This window comes from Salmo salar, chromosome ssa15, assembly GCF_905237065.1.
Source record: "Salmo salar chromosome ssa15, Ssal_v3.1, whole genome shotgun sequence".
Lineage (NCBI taxonomy): Eukaryota > Metazoa > Chordata > Actinopteri > Salmoniformes > Salmonidae > Salmo > Salmo salar.
The window spans coordinates 23,367,806-23,391,758 of record NC_059456.1 but is presented as its reverse complement, the minus strand read 5'-3'; the positions used below and the strand labels follow the sequence as shown (position 1 = coordinate 23,391,758).

At 43.7% G+C, this 23,953-nt stretch overlaps 2 protein-coding genes and 1 pseudogene across 4 annotated transcripts in view; 2 read left to right on the top strand and 1 right to left on the bottom strand.

Moving 5' to 3' along the window:
• The window catches only part of LOC106571091 (sushi domain-containing protein 6-like), a 59,898-nt pseudogene extending 53,791 nt beyond the window's left edge, over positions 1-6,107 (top strand). The window contains exons 4-7 of the transcript XR_006759136.1: positions 4-186; positions 454-592; positions 1,334-1,785; positions 2,835-6,107. The product of XR_006759136.1 is annotated as a sushi domain-containing protein 6-like (transcript). The remainder of the gene's footprint in view (positions 1-3; positions 187-453; positions 593-1,333; positions 1,786-2,834) is intronic.
• A 1,481-nt stretch (positions 6,108-7,588) lies between these two features.
• LOC106571090 (serine/arginine-rich splicing factor 5) lies at positions 7,589-23,160 on the top strand. 2 transcript variants are annotated; one of them, XM_014143758.2, is made up of 9 exons: positions 7,589-7,800; positions 8,334-8,479; positions 14,111-14,181; positions 14,357-14,500; positions 14,831-14,860; positions 16,470-16,542; positions 19,199-19,272; positions 20,304-20,411; positions 21,971-23,160. In XM_014143758.2, the coding sequence occupies exons 2-9, from the start codon at positions 8,354-8,356 to the stop codon at positions 22,320-22,322; spliced, it is 978 nt and encodes a 325-aa protein (XP_013999233.1). In that variant the 5' UTR covers positions 7,589-7,800; positions 8,334-8,353; the 3' UTR covers positions 22,323-23,160. The 2 variants fall into 2 exon arrangements, with proteins under 2 accessions (XP_013999233.1, XP_013999234.1); XM_014143759.2 differs by lacking the exon at positions 14,831-14,860.
• Positions 23,004-23,953, bottom strand: part of LOC106571093 (sodium/bile acid cotransporter) — a 36,132-nt gene continuing 35,182 nt past the window's right edge. The window contains exon 8 of the mRNA XM_045695563.1: positions 23,004-23,763. Coding sequence (XP_045551519.1) covers positions 23,699-23,763 — 65 coding nt within the window. The 3' untranslated portion in view covers positions 23,004-23,698. The remainder of the gene's footprint in view (positions 23,764-23,953) is intronic.

Genomic DNA, 23,953 nt, shown 5'->3' with positions numbered 1-23,953 from the left:
CAGTGTGTCCCCCCCGCCAGACCAGAGACGGAGGTGCAGGTGCCACCGTCCCCCTGCCCCCGCCTCTCCCAGAGGCCGTGATGAGTGCTTCTGTGGGGGTCGCTCTGAAGGGGGACTACAAGTTCCTCACCTGTCAGAATGGGGAGTGGGACGTACCCATGCAGATCACCTGCCGCCTCAGCCCAGGTAACACCCAGAGTAACCTCTCCTCCTGTCTTACCTGTTGTAATAGGCCTTTTACCTGACCACTTTTCTGCCTGAGACACCGATTGACTGTGAGGCAATTATTAAAAACCTATTACATTTCAAACTCAATTGACAAAAGAATCCAAAAGTATTCTGACTGTCTCTCTCTCTCTGTCTCCCTCTGTCAATTCAATGTGTTATTGGAAAGTACATATTCGTATTGCCAAAGGAACAATCCTAAACTCTCTCTCTCTCTCTCCTTCTCAGAGAAGGAGCCGCGGTCTCCGTTGGCGATGCCAGCGCTGTCCATCGTAGCGTCCACAGCCTCCTCTGTGGCCCTCCTCCTGCTGTTGGTGGTGCTGTTTGTTCTGCTGCAGCCCAAACTCAAGTCCTTCCACCACAGCAGGTGCACACACCTTCAATACATTTACATGAACACACACGTGTATTTTGCTGCCATTTCGGGCCGTCAGATCCAGTTTGGTGAAGTTAAAATGTAACTGGTTTTACAAGTTACCAGGCCAAGCAAATGAAAATACTGTCAAAGTGAAAGCTGCAGTAAAAATGGTTCAACGGTTAACTAACAGGTGTGCATATCTCTAACAGACATACTGTCTCTGGTTCTGTGATTAACTGTCAGTTCTCATTACATCTGATGTTAGTAGGCAGCCATGTTGATTGGGCTGTGAGGCCTGGGGGCTGTGAGGCCTGGGGGCTCTGTGGGGGCTGTGAGGCCTGGGGGCTGTGAGGCCTGGGGGCATCTGTGAGGGCTGTGGGGCCTGGGGGCTGTGAGGCCTGGGGGCATCTGTGAGGGCTGTGGGGCCTGGGGGCTGTGAGGCCTGGGGGCATCTGTGAGGGCTGTGAGGCCTGGGGGCTGTGAGGCCTGGGGGCATCTGTGAGGGCTGTGAGGCCTGGGGGCTGTGAGGCCTGGGGGCATCTGTGAGGGCTGTGAGGCCTGGGGGCTGTGAGGCCTGGGGGCTCTGTGAGGAGTTCCACAACCACCTCTAGTCTACACAGGGCTCTGTTAGGACAGGAACATCACACAGCACCACACCACCAGAAATACTGGGTGGCATGCAATATCCTAAATCTCTCTCTCTCCCTCCCCTCTCTCTCCCCCTCTCCCCTCCCCTCTCTCTCCCTCCAGGCGTGAGCAGGGTGTCTCAGGCCAGCCAGCCTCTATCGTGGTGGAAGGGGTCCAGGTGGCCCTCCCCTCCTATGAGGAGGCCGTGTACGGCAGCAGCGGCGGCGCCTCTCTCCCCCCACCACCAGAGTCCCGGGTTCAGATCGTCCTGTCTGAGGGCCCCCAGGGGGCCGAGGGCGGAGCAGAGGGACCGGGTCCCAGCAGTAGGTCCCAGTCCCACCATCACAGAGACAGAGATACAGAGCTGTGCCTCCCCTCCACCTCCTCCTCTTCCTCCTTCCCTTCATCCTGCCGTCACGCAGAGACAGTACTAGTTCACCAGGCCCCCTCCGCCTCCTCTTCGTCGTCGTGGGTTACGGCACACGGAGGGGGTGCCCTTGCCAGGCGTAGAGACTCAGAGAGCAGTGACCAGCACAGCCTGCTTTCTGTCACCTCCGTAGACGACTTCTCTGATGGTAGGTGGTGCCGTGTGTGTGTGTGTGTGTGTGTGTGTGTGTGTGTTTCACATGCATGTCCTCAACTGTTGAAGGCCTAGTGTTTACATTGTTTACCTTTTGTAGTCCTGACTCTCATTCCATCTTCACTTCTACCTGCGTTTATACATACTGTAGCCTGATGCTAGGATCTCTAACACTGATCTCTGTCTGTCTCGCTCCTCTCTCTGTGTCTCGCTCCTCTCTCTGTGTCTCGCTCCTCTCTCTGTGTCTCGCTCCTCTCTCTCTCTCTCGCTCCTCTCTCTCTTGTCTCTCGCTTTTTTTTTGTATTATTTTATTTTATATATTTTTTTTTTTTATTTTGTTTATATGTTTATTATTATTGATTTGTATTTATTTAAATATATTTTGTTATTATATTGTTTTATTTATTTAATAATTTTATTTGTTTTTTTATTTGTTATTATTATAATTTATATAATATTTTACTTGCCAAAACATATATATATAATTATTTTTATTTATTTTTTTTATTATTTATTTTTTTTTTTTTTATATTTTTTTATTTTTTTGTTATTTTTATTTTTTTATTTTTCTTTGTTAATTGTGGAATATTTAGTATGTTTTATATTTTTTATTATTGTTTTAATTTTTGTTTGTTTGGTCTCTCTCTCTCTCTCTGTGTCTCGCTCCTCTCTCTCTCTCTCTCTCTCTCTCTGTGTCTCGCTCCTCTCTCTCTCTCTCTCTCTCTCTCTCTGTGTCTCGCTTCTCTCTCTCTCTCTCTCGTGTCTCGCTCCTCTCTCTCTCTCTCTCTCTCTGTGTCTCGCTCCTCTCTCTCTCTCTCTCTCTCTCTGTGTCTCGCTCCTCTCTCTCTCTCTCTCTCTGTGTCTCGCTCCTCTCTCTCTCTCTGTGTCTCGCTCCTCTCTCTCTCTCTCTCTCTCTGTGTCTCGCTTCTCTCTCTCTCTGTGTCTCGCTCCTCTCTCTCTCTCTCTCTCTGTGTCTCGCTCCTCTCTCTCTCTCTCTCTCTCTCTCTCTCTGTGTCTCGCTCCTTTCTCTCTCTGTGTTTCTAGATATCCCCCTGTTAAAGGAAACCTGAAGCCCCTGCAGCAGCATCACTCCGCCCCTACAGCTGAGCAGGAAACTGAGGCTCCTGCTGGGGCCTACTGGGGCTTTCTACCTGAACGATACCACCCTACCTTATGTCTCTGAACTACAGAATTACCCCGCGCAGCAAAGACAGGAATCATGTCAAAGAAACTCAACCTCCCTCCTCCTCTACATCTGCAACCTCGAGCAGAGTCCACTTCACCTCCAATTATTACCACCCATGCACAGAACATGTCCACCCCCAGTATCCTCTCCCCATGTCCTGGCTACCCCTTCTGCAATGATCTCTAAACTACTACCCGTGTGGAGAAAAGACAAGACGACCCTCTTTCTCTCTTACTGGGAACTGACAAGCCCTTAGTACCTCCTGGTCTCCTCAGTTTCAGAATGGACCTCAACACAGACAGACAGGCATCAAGTGGTTCCAGCTGAATATAGATGTATTCTGTATGTATCAGAGCTCCAAGTGTGCTACTGTGTATGTGTCACTATGTACACAGCAGAGCCAATTCAATATACAGGGTTCTCCCCAAAGAATGGAAGAGGGGCGCCGCACCACAATTATTTGCTCTAGATTGCAGGAAATGACCCTGCTGTACTCAGTAACACCACCTTGTTAATAAATTCTGGGTAGAACCCTGATATAGTTCTGGTACACAGAATACACTTCCCTCTATGCCTAGCTGCTTGACCCCAGTCATCCACACTTCCCTCTATGCCTAGCTGCTTGACCCCAGTCATCCACACTTCCCTCTATGCCTAGCTGCTTGACCCCAGTCATCCACACTTCCCTCTAGGCCTAGCTGCTTGACCCCAGTCATCCACACTTCCCTCTAGGCCTAGCTGCTTGACCCCAGTCATCCACACTTCCCTCTAGGCCTAGCTGCTTGACCCCAGTCATCCACACTTCCCTCTAGGCCTAGCTGCTTGACCCCAGTCATCCACACTTCCCCTCTAGGCCTAGCTGCTTGACCCCAGTCATCCACACTTCCCTCTAGGCCTAGCTGCTTGACCCCAGTCATCCACACTTCCCTCTAGGCCTAGCTGCTTGACCCCAGTCATCCACACTTCCCTCTAGGCCTAGCTGCTTGACCCCAGTCATCCACACTTCCCTCTAGGCCTAGCTGCTTGACCCCAGTCATCCACACTTCCCTTTAGGCCTAACTGCTTGACCCCAGTCATCCACACTTCCGTCTCGCTCCTCTCTCTCTCTGTCTAGCTGCTTGAGCCCAATCATCCACACTTCCAAATGCTTTATCTCAAACCACAAGACTAGTAGCTAACATAATAATGCTTTTATCGCTGCTGCTGTTGCTGCTGCTGATGATGATGATGATGATGATGATGATGATGATTACTCTGGATACAAACTTGTGCATCTCCCTACTCTAATGGGGATGAGGAGCCTCTCTCTTCAGTGAGGACTATGTTGGTTCTGCACGTTCTCTCTAGTGATGGATCGATGACGTCCTGCGGGGGCGCACGCGGTAGCCCTGTCTGTCCACTCTGTATGAAGCTCCTCTTCCTTTCTCTGCTGCCACTCTCTGGCATCTTCTTGGGTCAGTCAGCGCCACTTTCGTCTGAGGGGAGTAGGAGTGACGCCACCTGTATGAAGACAATGCACGTAGGATGGATGGATGGATAGATGGATGGATGGATGGACGGAGGGAGGGAGGGAGCACGTCACCAAGCACCTGCAGGGCTACAGACAGACAGTATCACTCTATCATGTTAAAATAAGATGAATGACACGCTTGCCTTTTCGTCACAACCGATATCTGTGTTGTGTTAGTCACATCAACAGCCCATCTGCTCCCCTGTTGATGTGACTAACTGGTGGGTTTTGTTTTGGGAGGCATCACTATATTTTTGCCACCTGGCTGTGGAACTGAACAACACACAGCTGTTTCATGAATGAAGAGGGCTGCACTATATTGTTAAATTAACTAAGGCCTTGCTGTTTTTTTTACATGATGAAAACATGTTTGTTTGGTGACTAGACATTAGGTCACACATCTCTTTTTCCAATCTATTTATATTGTGTGGCTGTAAGGTTGGGTTCACTAGAGGTGTTTGTCACTTGGTCCGGATGCGCTTAATGTCCGTATGCATGTGTGAGAGTGTGTTTGTGTGTGTCTATCTTTGCCTCTGTACATCAGTTAGGCGAGAGAGAGAAAGGACATGCCCATAGAATGGGTACACCAGAAATATTACCCAGGATTTCCTGCCCTTAGTAGAAATGTCTTCACATAGCTACCCCAGTTCAAAATGGCTTCCCTCTTTTCCTGCTTTTTACAACGGTCAGAAGAACAAACAGTCATTACTGTAAGAATACAGTACATCATGTATATTTAAATGTTCAAGGACTAAAATGTCCTCCATTTTCTGCAGAGTTGCTTCAGAATAACCTTGTGGATCTGCGACTGAAAAACCATTGACACAACTGCAACTGGTTGCAGGAAACGACAGTTATCTTTTGTTGTAAATGTTAAGTTCAAATTTAAGTGAGCCGTTTTAATTGACCTTTGATGATAAAACCACTCGTATACGTTGCTCATTAGGTAGAGGAGACACGGTCTAAGTCTGGTCTGGCTTTTAGAAAACATTGGTTTATTTGTCGGTCTTTCCACCTGTCATTGTCATTGGCTTCATAAACGCAAACAGAGAACGTTGCCTTAGACCTGGTACATTTTATTACTTTGATTTTGTTTCTACTTGTATCGTAAGTTTCCGTCTTTATCTGCTACGATATCGAAGCGTCTTCGGTGTTTCCCAATGGCCTTACTTTTGTATTTTCTAGTCATACAACTGTCTTGTGTATTTTTCAATGTGTTTTATTTTTGTTTTTGGACTCGACTAAAGAAAGTCCATCCTCTTCTCTCTGTACCCCCCCCCCCCCCCCCCAGGCTTCTTCAGCAACCGTGATTTTCAAAAGCCTAAGCACATGAAACAAATCACTTTCTTTGTTTAATGTTTATCAGACATTTTAAATATTGCGTGTTAAGGGACTATTTTTTGGGCGTCCAGACCACCGTTGTACAGTGGTGTTTCCTCCATCTCTTGATTCTGCATTTCAATGCTTTCATGTTTTCTTTTTTTCATCTGTACATTGCAGTGGGTTGTGAAGATCGTATTTTAATATTTGTATAAAGTTTAATTTAATTCTACCTTGTGTGTGTGTGTGTGTGTGTGTGTGTGTGTGTAACTATTTCTAATTAAAGCTTTTTTTGAAAGTATGTGAGATGTGATGTTTTTACATTGAAGATAATATTATTTTTCAAAAATAGCTCCCTTTTCCCTATATAGTGCACTACTTTTGACCAGAGCCCTATGGATCCTGGTCAAAAGTAGTACACTATAGAGAATAAAGGGTAATTTGGGAGGCAACCCATATTGACGTTTCTATACTGAAAAAGAATGCAGGCCGGGGGTATTCCACTACAAATTCACCTGGTCATGGTTTCCACTTACCTTGGTTTTGTGTTTGATTCACCCAGATTGTTTCAGGCGTACATTGGTATTTCTTTACCTAAAAAGGTTTCAGAACATAAAGTAGATTAACACTGTGGTTAACCTTTTATACAAGCCATGATCATTGATTGTTTATATTGACCCACTTATTTGGCACATAAAACCAATTAAACATGTGATTCATTAAATTAAACCGAAAGGTTGGACCTCCCTGTTTTGAAGAGGACATTTTTACATGTACATTTTTAGTCATTTAGCAGACACTCTTATCCAGAGCGTCTTACAGTAGTGAATACATGCATTTAAAAAATATATATATTTATTTTTGTACTGGCCCCCCGTGGGAACCGAACCCACAACCCTGGCGTTGCAAACACCATGCTGGCATTGCAAACACCATGCTCTACCAACTGAGCCACAGGGAAGGACCTAGACCTTCTGTAACCTCCATGTTTTACACGTAAGGAAGCAGAACATTTTAAGAACACGTGAATTGATCTGTGTTTAGTGTTTTTATTCAGCGGCCCAAAGATTGATGTGAAGTAAGTAAAGCAGGCTAAAGGATGGATAGACCGATAGTAAACATGGGTGAAAGGCCTGTGGAGAACAGATGCTTGAAGGCCTACCCACTGTGACTTCCTCAAGGACACTCCTGGACAACCACACCTCATTGGAGGGCAGATTGTGTCTTAATAACATCAGCTATAGTATCATGATACTGGCTAGCTGTTCATCTTACTAACTGTAAACACAACAGCAGCATACACCTGTACATCAACTCTAGGTCATAAAGCGCCATGCCATTTTATATTAGGTCCCCCTACTACTATGAGTGACGAGTGCCACCAACCATTGTTTTATGTAGATGTTGAACCTTGTGACTAGGTGATACCTAGCGGCTAGATAAAGTACTACCGAAGAGTTTTTATAACTAAACCAAGATAGACCACAGCTTGTCGTTTCCAACGCGAACAAATGAGTCATAGTGGGCAGAGCCAAGCACAAGGTAGTGAGATTCTATTGGCGCGTTGTAGTTTATATCTGCATATTTCCGTTAGGGAACGCCTACTCTGTGAACTGCCCGTGTGCAATAACTCAATTTGCAAAAGGGTAAAGTCTACAAAACTTAGTCCGTTTTGTTCATAACAGAAAACTGTATTGCGATAAAAAAAAAATATATATATATATATATATATATATATATATATATATATTTAATTGATGAGAAGATTTGCATTAATATCTCCTCCCCCTGCCAGCCAGTGGAAACGCAAACCAGATGCTTCACATTTATACATCCGGTGAAATATCTGTGTGGTTGTTGTATCTGTGGCGCCACTGCACCGTGTCGTTGAAAAGCCGACGCCATTTTGTGTGCGTGTCTTTTTTCGCTGTGTTTTCAAGAGGAAGCAAGCAAGCAAGTCAATCCCCCCAACAGCAGAAGAAAAACACAGAAAGGTATGTTAAAATGAAGATTTGCACAATTAAAGTGAATCTAACAAATGTTAATGCACTAGTATTGCCAGACGGAAACAATGTGATTAACAAGCTTGTTAGCGTTATCTTTGTGGTGTTAATCTTGCGTTTGCGAACGCAATCACAAGGCCCCCACGGCAACAAAAAAAATACACGATGACTGTCGCAGCTAAGGTAACGATAAATACTCGGTTTTGAAACCTCTCCGGCGTGAGTAATACACGATTGCACGGTTTATTATATTCGTTTATTTTGATTAATGTATTGAGGTTTTTTTTATATATTTTTTTACATTCTGCAGTTTGTAAACGATGGTATTCTAGCTAACGTTAGCATAAACTGCTGTTAGCTAATGAATGATGTGGGTGTACGCATTAAGTATTTCTGGTGACCTGACACGACGTTTTAACAACATTCCTTCAATATTATTACATTTTTTTTTTTTTTTTTTACTTTAAATATTTCTCATCATAGGCCGTTTTTTTTCTTTCTTTTCTTTACTGTTTTGCTATCAGATACACATCGTCCAGCCAGAATGAGTGGATGCCGCATATTTGTCGGCCGGTTGAACCCGTCCGCCAGAGAGAAGGACGTGGAGAGATTCTTCAAAGGATACGGCCGCATCCGAGACATCGACCTGAAGAGAGGCTTTGGTTTTGTGGTCAGTATACACACACATTTCACACGACCTTTTCACAATGCATTACTCTTATCCCCAGGCTAAGGAGGCAGGCTCTTGGCTAAGTGGTAGTGAACAGGCTTTTTCTAGTTTGTGGTCAGTCTACACACAATGAGTACAGTTACATGCACACTAAGGTTATTGAGAGTGGTCCGATTTTGTTAATAGTTCATTTAAATGTTTGCATACTTTTGCAAGAACGATTTCCCTAGTAATCCTCTTTACATGGACATATCAAAAAATGTGGTTACCAGATGAACTCTGATAAATGCAGAAAATCACCAATCAAAATAAAGTTACCACAGCAACAATGTTATTTTTGTGATGCCTATTTAATTCTGATTTAAGGTCTATAGGGCGCGTTCACTATTTACTCCGATTTCAGGAAACTCAGGTCTGAGTGTGCCAGAGCACAGAATAACTGATTAATTTACAAACGCACAACACCGGTTGACTATGACCATTGTCAGTAAACGTTGGTTTGAAAAATAAAAAAAAGCAACGTAATTCTCTTGTTGCCAACAATTTGTCACCAACTCTCAGGATAACGTGGAAACAACCTAACAGCTCTGCTAGGGCGAGTAAAATGGTCAGTGAGATGTTCTCTCATTTGTGTCTGGAAGTAGTTAGCTAGCGAGCTAATTTTAGCCAGTTACCTTGGGTGCTTGACTACCGTTGTTAGGTCAGAACCCTTGGATCAACCCTACTCCTCGGCCACAGCGTCCAGTGTGCTATCTGAGAGCAAAACACTCTGAATTTGCAAAAGGACAATCTGGCAAAGCTCTGAATTTGCGAGTGCACTCCAGAGTGAATCGCCTTCAATGTGGTTCAGAGCGTTTTGCTCTCGGAGAGTTCAGGGAGCAAACTGGACGCTCTGGTCCAGCCTTTATGAAAAAAAATACTGCTTTCAAAATAAATTTAACTGGTGTACTTGTACAGTGTAATTACTGTCTGAAATACCACAGTCTGCTGCAGTTTCAACTGTAATATTTGTTTGTAAGGGAGGAGAAGGGTTGATCCTAGCGTTGTGAACAGCAGTCAAGCACCCAAGCTAACTGGCTAAAGTTGGCTAGCTTGCTAGCTACTTCCAGACACAGATGAAAGAACACTCGGACCATTTAATTCGCCCTAGCACCCTCGGATGTGAGTGATCTGAAATCGAAGATGGCATGTTCGTAAATTCACGGTGGCTCAGAGTTGGTATCTGAGCTATTTCTAAGATTAATAGCCTAGTGGTTAGACCGTTGGGTCAGTAACCAAAAGGTTGCTGGATCGAATCCCCAAGCTGACAAGGTAAAAATCTGTTGTTTTGCCCCGGAACAAGGCAGTTAACCCACTGTTCCCCGGTAGACCGTCATTGTAAATAAGAACTTGTTCTTAACCTTCTATTTAACTAGGAAAGTCAGTTAAATCAAAAAGCGTCACAATAAGTCGCGGTGTTTGATTTGCCAGCTGAAACCATTGACAAGTGTGCCGTTTTTAAAGTAAATATTAACTATTTTCTTTTAATATCGTCACCTCATAAAGATCACAGTCAGAACTACTAAACTACTTTCCGACTTGATTCCATGCAAATCAATTGCGCACATTTAGCTCTATCAGAGTTCTACAGCAAGTAACTGCCTGCTTTTATGATCAGGATTTTAGATTAGTGAGGGTAGCTAAACAATTTCTCTCAATATTGTCCGCCATTTATTGGATATTTGAGTGATGTGAAATAAGTGACCTATACCTGACAAGGAGGAGTGGTTTAGGTTAATTTCCCATCCGCTGTGGGCTCTGCCTGTCAATCAGCAGAAGGGTGCTTTTTTGCTGATGTTTACTTAGCAATCTACCAGTAGAAACCTTGTAGAGTTGGCTAAACATAGTGGTAAGTAGAACAATGTACTTTATAATCCAACCAATCTCTCGACTTAGCGACGTTAACATTATCCCCTTTTCAACATTGTTTTTAAATAGTATTTAATCACGATTGCTGCTGACAGAAATGACATTGATTGATGGATTACATCGAATTGGCTAGCTACCCAGTAAGCACCTGTACCTTTGGCTGATTGTATCAAAATGCATAGGAAATATGTAGTTTTGAGAGTATTGGCGAGTCATCTGAATAGAATGTTGATGCCTGGCCAACATATTCAAAAATAGCTAGCGACGCTAACGTCATACTGCATATAAAGTCAATCTGGCGACTTGAAAATGATGACAAAAGGTTTTCCTCCTAATTATTTGCTTCCTTTTTGAATGGCATCGTGTTTCCAAGCCACTGTAATGCACTTTTGATGGAATCTTCATCAGCGCTCATTGATGATGCATTGAGTAGAAGGCTCAGTCGGACATCAGTCCAAAATAAACATTCAAAATAATATTGTGACGAAACATGCAACTCATGAATAAACGAGGAACAATTTAGATTGTAGCCATTCTAAATACATCTGCAAGATGTCTTGCCAATCAGCAAACGGTCTCTGTAGTGGCGATTCCCTATGCACTGGCACAGAGGAGAGCTGTCCATAACGCTTCCACAAAAATCCGCTTTCCAAACGTTACTCTTTTGGGGTGAAGTTCCCATTTATTGCGTATATAAATAGCTCCAACACATTCCTATTCAAAAGGTGCAGAGATGCAGTCTATAAGCTGTAGGAATTCTTATGTGCTCTCCTCTCACCTGTACTAACCCTTCCTGGTCACCTGTGCTACCTACATGCACGCATTGACCCATGACCACAACATATAGTACCCGCTAGTGTACAAAACAAGTAGAAAATAACCCTTGACAGACATCATATACACTACTCCTAAACAGGCCAAAATGGCTCATATTCTCCGTACTACATCTTCCTGTATACTGTCTACATTGGGCAGGTGCATGTGCTAACTGATAACAGATCATGTCAATGTGGCTAGTTAATAAGAGAACTTTCAGGGGATAAACTAGACTGGCAGCTTCATTAAATACTACCCGCAAAACACCAGTGTTAACAGTGAAGAGGTGACTACAGGGTGCTGGCCTTCTAGGCAGAGTTGCAAAGAAAAAGCCATATCTGACTGGCCCATTAACCTCTTCACGGTCGCCTAGGATAGGGGGCGCTACAGCGATTTTTGAAAAAAATGTGCCCATTTTTAAACGGCCTCCTGCTCAAACTCAGAAGCTAGGATATGCATATAATTAATACTTGTGGATAGAAAACACCCTAAAGTTTCTAAAACTGTTTGAATGGTGTCTGTGAGTATAACAGAACTCATATGGCAGTCAAAACCCTGAGACCGATCGTAACAGGATGTGGAATTCTGAATTGCGAACTCAACTTCATCACGTTGCCTATTAATCACACCGTGAGCTATGGTTCATTGAGCACTTCCTATTGCTTCCACTAGATGTCCCCAGTCTTAACAAAGTGGTTTGAGTCTCCTGCTGTGAAAACTGACAGAATGAGAGGCTGTGGAAAGTGGTCACATGAGGAGGGCCATCACCATTATGACGCCGGCGCCCCTGGCTACCCTCCCCTTTCGAAACGTTTTGAAAGACAATGCAATCGTCCCCCTTGAATCTTATTGGAGCTCTGGTTGAAAAAGGCCCTAAAAATGTATGTTATACAACGTTTGACATGTTTGAACGAACCTAAAAAAAAAATGCATTTTATTGAAAGAGGAGTCTCGCGGCCGATGGAGCTTTTGGAGCAGCCTTCAGAACGCGCTAACAAGAACAAGCTATTGGAACATAAAGGATTAACTTTTTCGAACGAAAAATACATTTGTTGTGGACCTGGGATTCCTGGAAGTGCTTTCTGATGAAGATGATCAAAGGTAAGGGATTATTGACAATAGTATACAAGAGTAGATTTGATATGCGATTGTTCCAAGATGGCGCTGACCTGTAACGGTAGCCTATTTTTCTGAGTATCGCATCCCCTTTTATCGAAAAGTGTGATTACCCAGTAAAGTTATTTTTAAATTTGGCATTACAGGTGCTTTCAAGAGATATTCATCTATAAATCTTAGAATGACAATATTACATTTTAAAAATGTTTTCGAATAGTAATTTAGTAAATTGTAGCGCTGTTTCACCGGATGCATTTGAGGGAAAATAGTTAGTCAACATTACGCACCGATGTAAAATGCTGTTTTTATATATAAATATGAACTTTATCGAACAAAAGAATGCATGTATTGTGTAACATGATGTCCTAGGAGTGTCATCAGATGAAGACTGTCAAAGGTTAGTGCTGCATTTAGCTGTTTTTTTGGTTATTTGTGATGCATGTGGTTGGTCGGAAAATGGCTATGTGGCTACTTTTACGGTATACTCTAACATAATCTAATGTTTTGCCTCTGCTGTAAAGCCTTTTTGAAATCGGACAACGTGGTTCGATTCAGGAGAGGTGTATCTATAAAACGATATAACATAGTCCTATATTTGAAGAAAAAAAATATATTGCATTTTGTTATGCTAATGGCGATAGGATTTTTCGCTGGATGTCCGACCAGGGGTTAAAATAAAAGATTAAGATGGGCAAAAGAACAGACACTGGACAGAGGAAGTCTGCCTAGAATACCGGAGTCGCCTCTTCGCTGTTGACGTTGAGACTGGTGTTTTGTGGGTACTATTTAATGAAGCTGCCAGTTGAGGACTTGTGAGGCGTCTGTTTCTCAAACTAGAGACACTACTGTACTTGTCCTCTTGCTCAGTTGTGCACCGGGGCCTCCCACTCTTTCTATTCTGGTTAGAGCCAGTTTGTGGTATCTGAAGGGAAGTAGTACAGTGTTGTCTGAGATCTTCAGTTTCTTGGCAATTTCTCGCATGGAATAGCCTTCATTTCTCAGAACAAGAATAGACTGATGAGTTTCAGAAGAAAGTTCATTTGTTTCTGGCCATTTTGAACCTGTTATCGAACCCACAAATGCTGATGCTCCAGATACTCAACTAGTCTAAAGAAGGCCAGTTTTATTGCTTCTTTAATCAGAACAACAGTTTTCAGCTGTGCTAACATAATTGCAAAAGGGTTTTCTTATGGTCAATTAGCCTTTTAAAATGATAAACTTGGATTAGCTAACACAACGTGCCATTGGAACACAGGAGTGATGGTTGCTGATAATGGGCCTATGTAGATATTCCATAAAAATTCAGACGTTTCCAGCTACAATAGTCATTTACAATGTCTACACTGTTTTTCTGACCAATTTGATGTTTTAATGAACAAGATGCGCTTTTCTTTAAAAAACAATGACATATCGAAGTGACCCCAAACCTTTGAACGGTAGTGTGTATATACACACACACTTTCAAAAGTTTGGAGTCACTTAGAAATGTCCTTGTCTTTTAAAGAAAAGCACATTTTGTTCATTAAAACATCACATGGCATTAGTAAACACCTTACTCTGCTAAACCTTTTTTATAAAGTTTAGCAGAGTAAGGTGTTTACATTACTAATGCCGTACTCGGCCATCTGACAAAATGTGTTTTTAATATAAAATTGTTAGTCTGCATTTAAATCTACTCCCTGACACGCTTAGCTAAGCCCTCAATTACCGTCTCTGCTAACTCATTGCTGTGTTAGCTAGCTAAATGTTCTAGAATGGATATTGATCTGAATGTTCTATGTTGTTGTCCAGGAGTTTGATGATCCCAGGGATGCTGAGGATGCCGTTTATGAGCTGGACGGCAAGGAGCTCTGCAACGAGAGGTAAAGTGACGGCATCTCTGTTCACGATGGACATTTACACATCACAACCATGTTGGCTCAATGCCCACATATCAATTAAGGGTCAGTGGCGGTTATAACATCCTTCCATAGCCCTCTGTTTTCTCCTTTTTCCCTCTTTAAAAAAAATATATTTTCTCTCCATTCTCTCTCTTAGGGTAACCATTGAGCACGCCCGTGTGCGCCTGCGTGGTGGCCGAGGACGCGGTGGTGACAGAGGTGGTGGTGGTGGCGGTGGAGGAGGAGGGGGTGGAGGCCGCTTCCCCGATCGCTACGGCCGTGGCTCCCAGGATAGTCGGAGGTATATGAACATTCATACGATCAGCTAGTCTCTTAATATTCCCAGTGGGGACTTTCCACACTCGTCACTAACATGTAGATTCCAGACATCTGAACAGTCCCTTTTACATGTGGACAGTTGAGACAAAATACCCACATCAAGGTGTTATTAAACCAACTTCAAAACACTGGTTTCTGTATGTGGCTTTCACGGTTTGTTCATCACCTGAGGCACGCAAACAATGTAATTGCGTGCATGCATATGCCAGGATATAGACATCTCAGTACCAGCATTTTTAAAGTCTGTTTAATAATACATTCCTGTGGATATTTTGTCTCAAATTTCCATAAGGACCAACCAACCAAGTGGACAACCGCCAGAGTAAGTTGAAATGACAGTTTATACCACTTTCTGTCAATATGAAGCACCTTTTGGAAAATTGCTATGAATATAAACTGTGGACACTCCTTCAAATTAGTGGATTCATTTATTTCAGCCACACCCAATACTGACAGGTGTATAAAATAGAGCGCGCAGCCATGCAATCTCCATAGACAAACATTGGCAGTAGAATGGCCTTACTGAAGAGCTCAGTGACTTTCAACGTGGCACCGTCGTAGGATGCCACCTTTCCAACAAGTCAGTTTGTCAAATTTCTGCCCTGCTAGAGCTGCCCCGGTCAACTGGAAGGGCTGTTATTATGAAGTGGAAACATCTAGGAGCAACAACGGTTCAGTCGCGAAGTGGTAGGCCACACAAGCTCACAGAATGGGAGCACGTAAAAATAAAAATCCTGTCCTCTGTTGCAACACAGAGTTCCAAACTGCATCTCGAACCAACGTCAGCACAATAACTGTTTTGTCGGGAGCTTCATGAAGTGGGTTTCCATTGCCGAGCAGCCGCACATAAACCTAAGATCATCATGCGCAATGCCAAGCGTCGGCTGGAGTGGCGTAAAACTAGCCGCCATTGGACTCTGGAGCAGTGGAAACATGTTCTCTGGAGTGATGAATCACACTTCACCATCTGGCAGTCCAACGGACGAATCTGGGTTTGGAGGATGCCAGGAGAACGCTACCTGCCCCAATGCATAGTAGTGCCAACTGTGAAGTTTGGTGGAGGAGGAATAATGGTCTGGGGCTGATTTTCATGGATCAGGCTCCTTAGTTCCAGTGAAGGGAAATCTTAACGCTACAGCGTAGAATGAAATTCTAGACGATTCTGTGCTTTCAACTTTGTGGCAACAGTTTTGGAGAAGGGCCCTTTACTGTTTCAGCATGACAATAGCCCTGTTCTCAAAGCAAGGTCTATACAGAAATGGTTTGTTGACACCAGTGTGGAAGAACATGACTGGCCTGCACAGAGCCCTGACCTCAACACCTTTGGGATGAATTGGAACGCCAACTGCGAGCCAGGCCTAATCACCCAACATCAGTGTTCGATCTTGTGGCTGAATGGAATCATGTCCTCTACAGCAATGTTCCAACATCTAGTGGAAAGCCTTCCCAGAAGAGTGGAGGCTGCTATAGCAGAAAAGGCCCTTGGTTTTGGAACGAGATGTTTGACGAGCAGTTGTCCACACACTTTTGGTTATGTAGTGTAAATCTAATCTAGGAGACCTGCAAGCTATCAGCTCTGTGTGGGCTGAGACTGCTCTCATCCCCTTTGAACTATTTCATTATTTTTTATTTTTAGTCAGTCATGGTCCTGTAGACAAAGCATAGTGGGAGTGTTCTAGAATCTGATAAGCATGTTAGATTATAATGAATGGACAGGGAGGAAACTGATCCTAAATCAGGACTGAGGTTCTCTCCCCCCCCCACCACAGCAAAAGTATTAGGCTACTAGTTGGGATCATATCCGGGCTTTGGCTAGAACGAAGGAACTTCAACCATGACCCACCAACGGGTTCTCACCCACTGTAAGGGAACCACGGTTCTAGATCATCTGCAAGGTTCTCACACTGTTCTTTGTCTCCCCCCCATCGCAGTAGGAACCCTCCTCCGATGCGTACGGAGAACCGTCTCATCGTGGAGAACCTATCATCTCGCGTCAGCTGGCAGGTGAGTTCCTTACCTGGGCGTGTCTCTACCTGCCTGTTAGTAACTCCAGGCTCTGACTGATCAGACGGAGAGAACGCTCAGCTTTATACCTGAAGTCTTCACTAGTATTGATCTCAAGGCAACTTCCTGGTGCAGTCCAGGTAAAGACTAATACAAGACTCATTCTCTTTTTTCTTTTTGCCTACGTTTATTTTAGTATATGTGGTAATATTCCATGGGCTGAGAGCAAATAAATATGCAAATCGACAGCACTAAATGTGTTGTGATTGGCCCAAATGGCTCCTTGCAAAGTATTTAATAACCTATCAAGAGCTCTCAGTACATATCCAGCCCTTTCCTGAGAGCATCCGGTGGAGAAATGGCTAGCCATAGCTATTTGCTGCAGCTAAAGAATGCAGTTGATTAGATACAAAAGAGGGAGAAAAAAAACATTTGTCTGTTTTTTAATTTTAACCAATTCTTCACCCCTTTATTTGCCAGCCTGACTGTTGTGTCGTATGGAAGAGAGCGCTTCTTATGGTGGAGTTAACCCAATCAGGGTCCCTCTCTCTGGGTTGAGCCATGTCGTGCCAGCCAGTGTGCCAGTCAGCCCGCTCCTAGTTGGTTCCTCTCCTCCTGCTGGTCGTATGAGAGAGTGCTCCCTCGCTTGGTCGGGGGTCAGGTCCCAGCCCCGGGTTCCACTACTCTCTCTGCTCTAGAAGCGCTGGCTGCCCCTTCGCTCACACTCGCTGTCCCCCTGGTGGTGTGGGGCCTCGACGGCCGGAGCGCCGTGCTGACACAGAAATCACAAACAGAGGCAGAAAGAGGAGAGTCGATGATGGTGTTCATGATGATGATGGTGGCGGTGTTTTGGTCTGATCCATGGTGGTTCGTTAATTTGAGAGGCTTCGATCGATCCATATCTCCCCCCCAATTCCCCTCCCCCCCCCCCCTCTCCCCGTGTGCTGTGGTTCCGTCCGCACATCGCGAGAGGTGCCCCAGAAGTGGATAAAATCTGCTGAGCGAGGTCACGAAGGGTCAAGGTTGGATCACGAGGTGCGATCAAGGTGGTTATGGTATGGTGGACTAGGAGAGCCTGCTACGGCCCGCTCCAAAGGGGTCGATATCAGGTATTAGTTTCCTCTCTTCCTCCCTGTTGACTCTCTGTACTGAGACTGAGGGGGGTGCTGAGCCCTAGATGGGGTTCCCGTCCCGGGTGTTAGGGAGCTCCTGTCTAGCCAGAGACGACAGGGCTCTTGGGGTTGATCAACACAAAACACCTCTGCTGGTCATGCAGACTTTTTTATATTTATATTGATGACTATTCTGTGTAGTTTATTATTATTTTTTTTTTAAAGAGGGCGGGGTCCAATAATTTTGAGACAATGCAAAATAATCCAAATGTTCAGGTCAACTTGAAATATTTGATGTTAGCTTCCTGCGTTTTACAGATCCAATTGTGGATCACGTAGGCTGTGTTTACACAGGCTGCCCAATGGTGCAAAGTCCTAAAACCCCCAAAATTCATTACCTCGTTTTTGTTCGATGATACGATAGCAGTCAGTTAACGTTACTTTTTTTTAATGAAGTCTTTATGTGCTTTTTGATATTAAGTAAATCCTTCCAAGTTCATTGACGTTAGCTGATGAAGATTGTCAAAGTAGAAAATAATAGTTTTGGAATGAATGCCGACTAAGGTCATCAACTTTAAGAACTCTTATACCGTTTTCATCTGAGATAATAGCAGTCAGTTAACATTACCTTTTATAGGAAGCCTTTTGATATTACATAAATGCTTCAACAACAAAAAATGATGCATTTATCCAAAACCCTACAAAAACGCGGTTAATTTCCCCATAGAACCGTCCAACGAACCGTGGCGTAGTTGCCTTCAAAAATATGCCGTTGCTATTTCTCTCTAGTGGAGGTGCATAAAGATGGTGGTTCACACACGCTCACCAGAAATGTTGTTTTGCTAAGTTGTCGGTATTGTACATCGCTCTTGGTTAAAAAAAAATGTTTTTTCATTTTAACAGTGTACATGATTCTAACTTTAACTCCAGGATGCCGTTAAATAAAAAGGTTGCGTTGATTTATTGGCACGTTGAACCATGTCGTGGTTTAGACTGGACAGGACGTCATGGTGCTAAAACAATCTGAATTCTGACATCTTTATGCAAGCTCGCCATCCTGTTTTTTCCCCCCCGACTGATTGGTCTTTTAACCCATCAGATCTTTTTCAGTGCTGATATGATTGGTCAAAAGACAAATTAGTAGCAAAAAGATCAGAATGTGTAAGCAACCATTTGTTTTTCCGGGGAAGGCTTTCATCACATTTCCTTAAACTGTCTTAAGCTGTAGGGTCTGTGGCGTTTTCTAAACGGCTAGTTCTGTCAAGTTGACTGGTCGCGGACATCAATGTATCCACACAACTTCGCACACAGACAGATCTAACCGTTTAACTGACCAACTACTTTTATAACACAATAACTTTGTGTTGCTGGACCAGACAGCCAGTCATTTTGCAGTGTTCTCTGAGGTTCTTGGACCCCTCTTGTTATCTTAGCCTTTGTAGTTGCTCTATGATATCTAACCTTTTTTTTTCTCTTTGGGAAATTTGATGCATTATGTTGAGTGTTGTCCTGGTCCGGTCCTAACTTAACCTGTCGTTGTGTAGGACCTGAAAGATTTCATGAGACAGGCGGGGGAAGTAACGTTCGCAGACGCCCACCGCCCCAAGCTCAACGAAGGGTAAGAATGACATGAGCTCCCCCCGGGTGTTCTTCCTAGACGTGCCAACATCCATACCCCTCCTAATATAACGGACGTTTCGCCATACCCCTCCTAATATAACGGACGTTTCGCCATACCCCTCCTAATATAACGGACGTTTCGCCATACCCCTCCTAATATAACGGACGTTTCGCCATACCCCTCCTAATATAACGGACGTTTCGCCATACCCTCCTAATATAACGGACGTTTCGCCATACCCCTCCTAATATAACGGACGTTTCGCCATACCCCTCCTAATATAACGGACGTTTCGCCATACCCCTCCTAATATAACGGACGTTTCGCCATACCCCTCCTAATATAACGGACGTTTCGCCATACCCCTCCTAATATAACGGACGTTTCGCCATACCCCTCCTAATATAACGGACGTTTCGCCATACCCCTCCTAATATAACGGACGTTTCGCCATACCCCTCCTAATATAACGGACGTTTCGCCATACCCCTCCTAATATAACGGACGTTTCGCCATACCCCTCCTAATATAACGGACGTTTCGCCATACCCCTCCTAATATAACGGACGTTTCGCCATACCCCTCCTAATATAACGGACGTTTCGCCATACCCCTCCTAATATAACGGACGTTTCGCCATACCCCTCCTAATATAACGGACGTTTTCGCCATACCCCTCCTAATATAACGGACGTTTCGCCATACCCCTCCTAATATAACGGACGTTTCGCCATACCCCTCCTAATATAACGGACGTTTCGCCATACCCCTCCTAATATAACGGACGTTTCGCCATACCCCTCCTAATATAACGGACGTTTCGCCATACCCCTCCTAATATAACGGACGTTTCGCCATACCCCTCCTAATATAACGGACGTTAAGCCATACCCCTCCTAATATAACGGACGTTAAGCCATACCCCTCCTAATATAACGGACGTTTCGCCATACCCCTCCTAATATAACGGACGTTAAACGAATGTCTCAGTTATCCTACTGACCTCTTTTTGTCATGTCGGTCTTCAGGGTGGTTGAGTTCGCTTCTTACAGCGATCTGAAAAACGCTGTTGAGAAGCTGTCTGGCAAGGAGATCAATGGAAGGAAAATCAAGCTGATTGAGGCAGCTAAGAAGAGGTGAGTTGGTCTGGAGAGTAAGCCCTTCTAGATGTTTCCTCTAAGGAACTGAGGGAAGGATGCACTGGAGAGTAAACCCTTCTAGATGTTTCTCTGAGGGAAGGATGCACTGGAGAGTTAGCCCTTCTAGATGTTTCCTCTAAGGAACTGAGGGAAGGATGCACTGGAGAGTAAGCCCTTCTAGATGTTTCTCTGAGGGAAGGATGCACTGGAGAGTTAGCCCTTCTAGATGTTTCCTCTAAGGAACTGAGGGAAGGATGCACTGGAGAGTAAACCCTTCTAGATGTTTCTCTGAGGGAAGGATGCACTGGAGAGTTAGCCCTTCTAGATGTTTCCTCTAAGGAACTGAGGGAAGGATGCACTGGAGAGTAAGCCCTTCTAGATGCGCTATCAGCGTATTTGAATAGGGTTTCAGTGAACTGATAAGACAACAGACCGTTGGTTTTATTTAGGGTAAATCTATTTTAATTAAATACTTCTGACATCTGCTTGTTTTGTTGTTGATTGAATCTAAATACTTGCCCATACATGTTTGCTCATTGAAGTGGTCAGAAAGTGATCGTTGGACCTGAATGCCAAAACGTTCAAGAGATGAAGGTGCTCCAAGTTGACCCATTTTATAGATCATGAGACATCCATGTCTTCCTCACTGGAAAAGATACATGCTTGAGTAGGATTTATAATTTACAAGCTTACAGACAGTGTTGTCAAACTACTTGATTATTTCTTGAAGAAAAATATTTAAGTTGGTCATTTAAAAAAAAACAAAATGTAGATTTTGTAGATTAGACCCTATTTCACATCACCTGATGTTTTTGTGTTGTGCCTCCATCGGTTGAAACACATGCTGTTGAATACAGACAGGATGGGTGTCATTACAATCTCAAACAGAATGAACATAACCCTTCAGACCACTGCAGTTTAGCTGGTACGCCATTGACATTTTATATTGATTTGATATCTTCCATTTACTACCACAACGATGACCAACGGTTCACCCACTGTCGAATGTCAACTTAAATGCTAATTCAATAGGTTTCCTATAGAGGATTGACAGTAATTTTAAAACAGATATTCCTATTCAAGTTAATGTTCTCGCTCTCTCTCTGGACCTCTACCCATCTTTGTGGTGCCATTTTGAAAGTTTAAATTGTATTCCATTTTAGTAAATTTTATCAGCCAAACATGACACCCACCCTGTATTCTAGAGCACATCTCAACTGATGGCAGCACAACATAACAACCGTAGCTGTAAAAATAGTGTCTAAGCTACAACATGTTAATATGAAGGGAGGGGAAAGGTTCATGTGTCTTTAGTCATGTTAAAGGGGGGCAGAGGAACCTTTTTAAATTATTTAACTTTTTTGTACGCTTTTAAAAGATCATTCTCAACTGATTTATTGTCCAGTGATTAAAGACGTGGTATTCAAAGTGGGTCGACTTTGAGCATCTAAGTTTTGACATTCATGCCCAAAAAGTCACTTTCTGACCACTTGGGTATGTAAAGTTCTGTTCAAATCAAAAAGTGACCAAGTGGGTTTACCCTTCCTCTTCTCCAGGGGTTCCAGGAGTCGTTCCCGCTCAGAGAGCTCCTCTCGTTCCCGTTCTCGTAACCGTTCCCCGTCCCGCTCCAGGACACCCCGTCGTTCCAGGTCACACTCCCCCAAGAGAGACTACAACCGCTCTCGTTCTCGGTCCCACAGCGGCTCCCCAGCTCCCCGTGGTGCCGCCCCCGGCTCCCCACCGCCCAGGGCTAAGGAGACCTCTTCCACCTCCTCCAAACGGCCCTCCAAGCCCAGCAAGTCTGCCTCCCCTCACTCCCCTCCCCCTGCACAGCGTGCACCTTCCAGGTCTCGGTCTAGGTCTAGGTCTCGTGGCTCTCGTTCCCCGTCCACAGACAGCCGCCACTGAGTATTGAGAACAGGAATATACACGTTTTGACATGAACACACATAGCTAACGCTCACTCTCACACACAGTACATGAGTACACTCACATTAAGACAAACATGAACACACACAGTTTTAGTAAGACTACAGGCCAGGGCCAGGAACTGTTACACCTAGCAGTACTGGCCTCCTGGCCCTGTATTAACCCCTCTGTTTCCTCCCTATGGCCCCCCATTTGACATGGCTGACCTTTGACCTACTGCAGCATCGTGGGTGTTGTCAGTAAAAGCATCAGTCTCTGAACACAATGACGGTTTCATTTTGAGCATTTATTCCTAAACCTTCTTGGTTTGTACTTGGTTTTGTTTTGATCAGTATTTTTATTTGGAGTTTTTTTGTTTTTTTTTAATCAAAGCTCATGTGTGATTGATTCCCCCTCTCCTTGCTGTTGGTTGGCAGCTCTGATATCATGAACTGTTGAGAATTCAAGTCCTGTCGCATGATGGTAATGAATGTGATTGGATAAGGTTTTGGGTCATACCATTCTCATCTCAGTGTAGGGGTGGTGTAAGGTAACTGTTTGGGGATTTATGTTTCATGCAGTTATTTTCGATAGAATGCCTTTTTTTCTTTTTTTTTGGTGTGGGCCTTTTTTGTGATTGGCAGTAAAGATGTTTTATCCTCAGTGAAGACACCTTGTGAAAACGTTGTACGTGCTGTTTTTATTTGAACCCATTTGTATTGAATGTTTAAATGGAGTGGTGTTTCTGTTTAGCATTATATTTCCCTTATACAACTTATTGTGATGAGGTTAACACCTAGACAATAGTTTGGAAAATAAAACCTTTTGTACACTAAAACATGAAGTCTAATTTGTAATTATTTCCACCTTACCCCCCCAATTGTTTGAATTTAATTGAAAAAGAACAAGTCCCAAAGCAGACGCCCAATGAAATGTTTTAAATAAAGCATCGAAAGACAGTGTGAACTTCAAGTTCAACTTCAACAAAGAATTGTGCCACCGTTTGTATGGACTTAAAACAATATGTCATTACATACTAGCAGTAATAAAATGTCACATGACTATATAACATTTTCAATAGCTTGTCCAAACATTGACACTTGTCTCGATCAGAAGTACTCATGTAGTTTAGACAATACATTGGTTTATCTTTTCAGTTAATTCCACATTGTATTCCACATACACTTCTACACCTGTATACAGTGTTGTCAATTAGGCACAATCACTCCACCTTCAAAATGCCTGCTACCATGTATCATTGTATGTGTAGTTACTGGGTGTTAAGTCATTGTAATCTGGTAGATCATCAGGTCTTGGCAGCCTGAAGCCTTGGTAGACATCACCATTTGACTGAGCTGATGTGAATCTGATTTCCATCAGACTACCACATCACTGGGCTTCATCTCTAGCTGGTCATCCACTGCCTTGTACACCTGCTTCTCTGTGGGATGGAGAGAGGAGCACAGAGCTGTCTTGACAAAATGACCATTTGGGCAGCTAAGATTGAACTGGGTCCTCCAGTCTTCCCTTGTGGTGACAAATGTAGGTTTTAACCTTGAGTAGGAGATGGCCTGTACTCATAAAGTCTCTGAGTAGGAGTGCTGATCAATTTAGAATTTCACAAAATAATA